The 6383-nt window shown below is 32.9% G+C and overlaps 1 protein-coding gene across 1 annotated transcript; it reads right to left on the reverse strand.

The window, feature by feature from the left end:
* Positions 1–258: 258 nt before the first annotated feature.
* On the reverse strand, positions 259–4891 carry LOC105972736 (aspartyl protease family protein 1). Its single transcript, XM_088813755.1, has 10 exons — positions 4367–4891; positions 3529–3664; positions 3183–3412; positions 2858–3082; positions 2319–2454; positions 1857–1930; positions 1683–1782; positions 1538–1598; positions 848–919; positions 259–749 (listed from the first exon to the last, which is right to left on the reverse strand). The coding sequence occupies exons 1-10, from the start codon at positions 4672–4674 to the stop codon at positions 526–528; spliced, it is 1566 nt and encodes a 521-aa protein (XP_088669881.1). The 5' UTR covers positions 4675–4891; the 3' UTR covers positions 259–525.
* Positions 4892–6383: the final 1492 nt, after the last annotated feature.

Consider the following 6383-nt stretch of genomic DNA (forward strand, 5'->3'; position numbering starts at 1 on the left):
ATAAATATTTGCCAACAAATATATCTAGCTAGAATAAGATACATGAAAATACATCAAATTCCTAATAAGTGTAATATAAACATAGGACTCTAAATAATTTCAAAAAATAAACATAGAAATAAATATTTTCCAACCTTTTAATTCCAAAAACCGAATTTCCTTGATCTTCAATATTCGGAAATCCGGTGCCAGCAATATTGAAAATTAATTTTGAGATAAGTTTTATTGTAATGAAAAATGAGAAAAAAAAAAAAGAAAAAGAAAAAAAGGGTAGTATATATAGGCAAAGAATAATGAGAAGGTAACAAACAAGCTACGAGGACCAACTCATTAAATCACACCATAATGCATACAAAGTTACCAAGAAATTATTGAAGTTGAACCATGTGTCTATATCAATGTACATAAATTTTGTAAATCATCCCATGTAAGAGAAGTGTTCCAAAGGTTGTACAATAGTACCCAAAGTTCAAACAAACATATCACTCAAATAAGGCAAGTAGTAGGTCACCAAGAATCTCATGATTAAAGAAGGATGAAGTTGTGTGCGAAAACGGCAAGCATCACCATCACAAGTCCGTTAGCCATCGAACTCAATCGGCCAACATCGCTTGCCCGTGGTGGTGGTGGTGGTGGTGGTGATGGTGGTGGAATTAGTTTTTGTGGTGGTGGTGGCGGTACTAGTTTTTGTGGTGGAGGTGAACGAGTAGTGTTTGGGGGTATAGTTTTGGACAAGAGGGCATCATAGCCTGAGATGAATAAATTTTCAATCATATATAGCGAAAAAGGAAAAAAAAATGAAAAATGAAAAAGGACATTAAGTAATGATAATTGAAAATGAACTCACAGTTAGATTTTCTCCAACCCAAAACCATCTCCTCACGGTCGAAGACTAGGCGGTACCCAGTCATAAAAATATCTGTTATAAGAAAAAAAGAAAAAAAAAACACAGCATTAATATCCGATAAATCATCACATAAGCCTGAAGGTCGGTCGATCCACGAATTATAATAATCCCGATTTATCATTTTGCTTATAAATTAGAAAGAAGAAGGGTGAAGAAAGAAAGGGAACAAAGTGAATGTATACATGATGAATTTGGTATTAAATATGGCAAATTACAGTTTTCATCCCTCAAGTTTGCATTGATTTCATATTTGGTCCCCCATGTTTCAACAATTTAACACTTTTGATCATTTCCGCCAATTTTACCATTAATCCGTCAGTTAAGGCAGTACTGGGCACATGCTTGATTCCGTTATTACAAAAGGAAAATTGACGGAAATGACTAAAAGTGTTGAAAACATGAGGGACCAAATGTGTTTTTGTGAACATGGGGACCAAATATGAAATCGGTGCAAACTTTATGCATGAAATTTGTATTTTTCCCATATTAAATACTTAAGCTCTGTAGAAATTTAGAGTTGAAAGCAAAAAATATTCAACACACGCAAAAATTGTAACTATTCGTTACCGTCACTTCATACTCAATAACTCGCAATTGCAATTTAAGCAAACAAACTTATTGGATACTCACTTCCGATGATGTTAAAATCCTCGATTTGTACGATAGCCAAACAATACCCAAAACCACCATCCTGCATATGAATAGAAATCTCAGCACTTCCTTTTTTGAACACATGGAACATCCTCATAAATTTATCCGCTGAAAAATTTCTTACCGGCCGTTTAAAATAAAGAATTGGTGCATTAATAGTAAATTCGCTTCCACCTTTCATTGTGAAGGTTATGTTTGGGGTTATAGGGTCATCTTGATTTGTACTGCATGGAAACATACACAAATCGTTAGGCAACAAATGACGATTCGAAAATTTACGTTGATAAATTAAACGGACCTGAGTTCATAGCAGTAGTCGAAAATAAACGCGAAAGGAAATACATAGCGTTTCTCGGTTACGCGAGAATTGAACTGCAAAAGAGGAAAGTAGAATCAGAGTACATACTTTCACAGGCTAAAAAAATAAGATATCATGGACAACAAATTAACATTATATATATCTATATAACTTGGGGAAAATTACAGTTTCCGTCCCTCAAGTTTACACAGTTTTCAGATTTGGTCCCCTATGTTTACAAAACACACATGCTTGATTCTACTAGTACTAACGAAAATTTACCGTTAGTCAGTCAGTCAAGAAACTGATGGGCACATGCTTGATTCCATTAGTACTAACAAAAATGTTAAATTATTGAAACAAGAGAGACTAAATATGTTTTTTTTTGTTAATATGAGGGACCAAATATGAAATTGAGGTAAACTTGACGGACAACAAATGTACTTTTTCCATGTAACTTACATTGTTTACAATAAACGAGAAATCTGGATCGCTGAAGTATGCATATGGGAGGGAAGAGTCCAAAGATGCGATGAACTCATGATTGGTAACATTTGTACTCACAGCAATTTCTGTCACAACTACATCATAAGTCGAGCTGCGAGAAAGATGGGAAGACAAATGAGGATGGAAAAAAAGATGGAATTTTACAGCTATCTCCCTCAAGTTTGCACCGATTTCACATTTGGTCCTCCATGTTAAAGAAAAACACATTTGGTCCCTCATATTTCAATATTTTAACACTTTTGGTCCTTTCCATCATTTAACCGTTAGTCCGTCAGTTAAGGCAGTGAAAGGCACACGCTTGATTCCGTTATTGCTAGCGAAAATTAGACGGAAAGGACTAAAAGTGCTGAACTTATGAAACATGACGGACTAAATGTATTTTTTGTAAACATGGGACCAAATGTGAAATCAGTGCAAACTTGAGGGACAAAAATGTATTTTTCCCAAAAAAAATATATAAATAAAAATAGAACAAGGAAGCAACTCGTGCTTACTCTGTTTGTTGAAGAGTAAAGGGAGTTGTTTGTTGACCCGGACTCCCTTTATCTCCAAATTCAATTCTTCCATATCCATCATCGCCAAAGCACATGGAGAAAGAATTTGCTGTAACATTTTTGCTAGCTAAAATGCTAGGCACAGATATACTGTCCATACCAAGTCCGAATACACCATTAATACCATAACGGTTCAAGAAACTTCCGGTTAGAATTTTCCCACATCTGAAACACAAGATATATGCATTAATGCTTAAATCACACTAACAACAAACTAATATTTAAAAAAAAAAAAAAAAAAAAAAAAAAAAAAAAGGGTACCCACCCGAATGTAATCGGGACATTGACACTGGCTGCTGAAACGACATCTGTGCCCAAATACAAAACATCATCGACCAAATAACCGGTACTTGTGGTGTTGCCGTATTTTATTTGGTAAGAACAAGCAATAGGACTGGTAGAGCATCCTCTTGTGGGTCCACACAAAGGGCTGTTGCATGGAAGTGGCTTGCTAGTTGTCGAATTACCAGGACTGTATATGTTTAGCTTCGTTGTCTGTTACATCAAAATTAAATAATAACAATTGAAAACACAAACACGTACGATATAAAGTCATCGTAACCTTTTCAATTGAAAAAAAAAACGATATACCGACAATTTAAGGGACTTACGCTTCCCTCAGAAATGTTGAAGCTACGTGTACAGGAAGTGCAGTCACATGGTAACCAGAATAGGTCACTGCCGGTGTCGAGTGCCACAAGATATTCCACAGAAGGGGTACCTACTCTAACAACTGAATAGTACAAGCTGCACATAAATTGGGCGCTATGAATTACTAAATGTATTTTCAGTTCTCTAAAGTGAAAGCTGCTTAATATGCTTAACAACGAAAATAAGTAAGTGGAAAAGGGATTAATTAGCTGCCATAGTAGAATACGGCATGAGATAAAAATCGAGCAACATTATCTGATAGTTAATTTCGGCAGTAAAACTGAAAATTGATTTCCGAGCCAATGTTTGGAATCATTTTGGTGGTTATTTTCATTTTATTTTGGGAAAAATATATTTTGAGGGAATAATTTGAGAATGAAAGTAATTTTGCTTATAGTTTGAGTGAAACAAGATACGATGCAGCAGTCAGATCATGTTTAAAGGTATTGAAAAAATAGTATTTTAGAAGAATAATTTGAAAATTAAAGTGATGCTACTTTTTTTAGTGAAGACATTTTTATATTGTTGCAGTCAAATCTTTTTATGTAGCAGTCAAATCATGCCTGGATTTGAGATAAACTTTAGAAATTGTTTTCGGATTTTTTTGAAAAGCTATACAAACACGCATTCGTTTCGAGGAAAGAATAAAAATGAAATAAAAACATTTACAGAAAAAATCCAATAAAACAACTTGTTGGTTTTATGATGGCACACGCCCACACAGAGTTCGTATAATTATCCCAGATAAAGTAAGTACTACGAAACGACACAAATTAGAACAAAAAGGAAATAACATACTTGTTAAGAGATCTGAGTTTGTAAGTCTGGTTGCCAGATGAACTATAGAAAGTGAGGGGTGGGGTGGTGGAGTCGGCAAGGCGACGGCCTTTGAAGAGATGATCACGGTGGGCCATGGCATTGTAGTAGTCAACCGTACCCTTCTCCGGTAACCCATCCAGATTCAAGAATTGATTGACAGTGTCGGAATATCTGTGGTGTATATCGAACCCGAATGTCCCAAATGCATCGATGCTCTTCGCATTAAACCAACACGTAAACACTATTAGCATCAAACAACCAATCACTGAATTCTTAAAACACATCATTATTTACTTTATTTTAAACCAAAAAAAAAAATAATAATAATAATAAAGAGAATTAAGTGAAACCCCTCTCCTATTTCCAATCACTGAATTCTTGTATATATATACATGCACACATTATAAGAGAGAGAAAGGAGAGTTGAACATGTCGAAAAATTAATAAAAGTGTACTTGATATATTTGAATAATAACAAGTGGAGAGTAGAGAGAGAAGAAGAAGAAGAAGAAGACGTGATCATCATCGCCATGATAAATTCATAATGTTGATAATATGAAATTGGAAGTCGAAAAGTCGGAGGCATGCGAATTGCCATCTCTAATTTGTTTAATCTGTGTTGGACAATGTCTATATTCGCAAGAGCATATGCTAATCAGGCCAAAAAAAAAAAATCTAAGTCGTATCAGTGGCCAAATCCCCTCTCTTCTGGCTTCTGAGTTCACTTTTTTATTTCCCCCGCAAATGAAATATCAATCACAGTTAAAGAAGAAAAATAAATAGAACACATCTTTTTGTTTCAAACATTTATTTTGACAGAATATCGCATTAGTAATCTTCACAACACTAGTTTATCAATTGTGTGCATAACTCTGACTAGTGTCTAATGTAGACTCTCGTTTTTTTTTTTTTTTTTTTTGGATTTGTAAAACTTTCTTAGATCGAATTGTTCCACTATTTTTTGTGTTTTTTGGATTTCTTTTTAGTAAAAAAAAGTCCACAAAAAAACTATTCACTCTAAGTAGAAACTTCTGTTTTTCGATTTTAAGAAAAACATGTGGACCAATTTTGAGTTTAAATGATTTTTCACCATTTAAAATAGTATAATTAAATAATCAAAAAAAGAATTTAAAAGTATAATTAAATAATTTCGTTAATTTTGGTCTTTTTTTTTATGGAATAATTTTTTCATTCCAACTTTAATATTTTTTATTTTAAATGTTTCTATTTTTTTCGAACGACATTGAATAAGCTATTCACTTCTTAAAAGAATTGATAATTTTCGAAAGTAAATAATTTTTATGTTCATAATATGAACACACTAATTTGAGAAAGGCTACTAGGGAAACCCACATACAATATAAGTTACTAATTGATGGAAATGTAGTGATTAAGATAATTTATACCACATTTGTAATACGGCCAAACACTCAAAATGTCACAATTAACATCATCTTAAATGATAAACACTATAATAATGCTTGCATCTTATCATACTCAACTGCTAATATAAAACGATCATATATTTTATCAAAAAACATTGCAATTATCCTTTCATGAAATAATATTACTATAATTGGTATTTTTGAGGAATATGCCATTGAATAACTTATTATATTTTTTTAAATTAACCTTGATTCATAGGCATTTTTTGTAATTGAGATGCTTAATGTCGTTTTAATTTTAGTGATACTATTTCGATTTCAAATGGAATTTGCACCATTTTTTTCAGTACAAATTTAATTTGGAAAAGTCAAAACACAATATAAGGGGTTCTTTAAGTTGACTTTTTAATCAACTTGAATCAACTAGATTGAATATTCGGTTATCAAGTTATACATGAATGAGTTAGATGTAAAACTCATAACATCGAAGTTGTAGTCAATGTTTATTCATTATTGCATAACTCTCTCGTCTAACATCCAATCTAATTGATTCAAACTGTATTAGAAAGTTAACTCAAAAAATTACACATTATGCGTTTTGTCTTTTTTCG

This window comes from Erythranthe guttata, chromosome 14 (assembly GCF_056151865.1).
Source record: "Erythranthe guttata isolate IM_541 chromosome 14, IM_541, whole genome shotgun sequence".
Lineage (NCBI taxonomy): Eukaryota > Viridiplantae > Streptophyta > Magnoliopsida > Lamiales > Phrymaceae > Erythranthe > Erythranthe guttata.

Excerpts from the sequence above, each read along its gene's own strand:
- LOC105972736 (XM_088813755.1), bottom strand. The coding sequence starts at position 4,674 with ATGATGTGTTTTAAGAATTCAGTGATTGGTTGTTTGATGCTAATAGTG. Across the intron at positions 3,083-3,182 it reads AATGTCCCGATTACATTCGG|ATGTGGGAAAATTCTAACCG; the intron begins GTGGGTACCCTT and ends CTTGTGTTTCAG. Across the intron at positions 750-847 it reads GGGTTGGAGAAAATCTAACT|GCTATGATGCCCTCTTGTCC; the intron begins GTGAGTTCATTT and ends TATTCATCTCAG.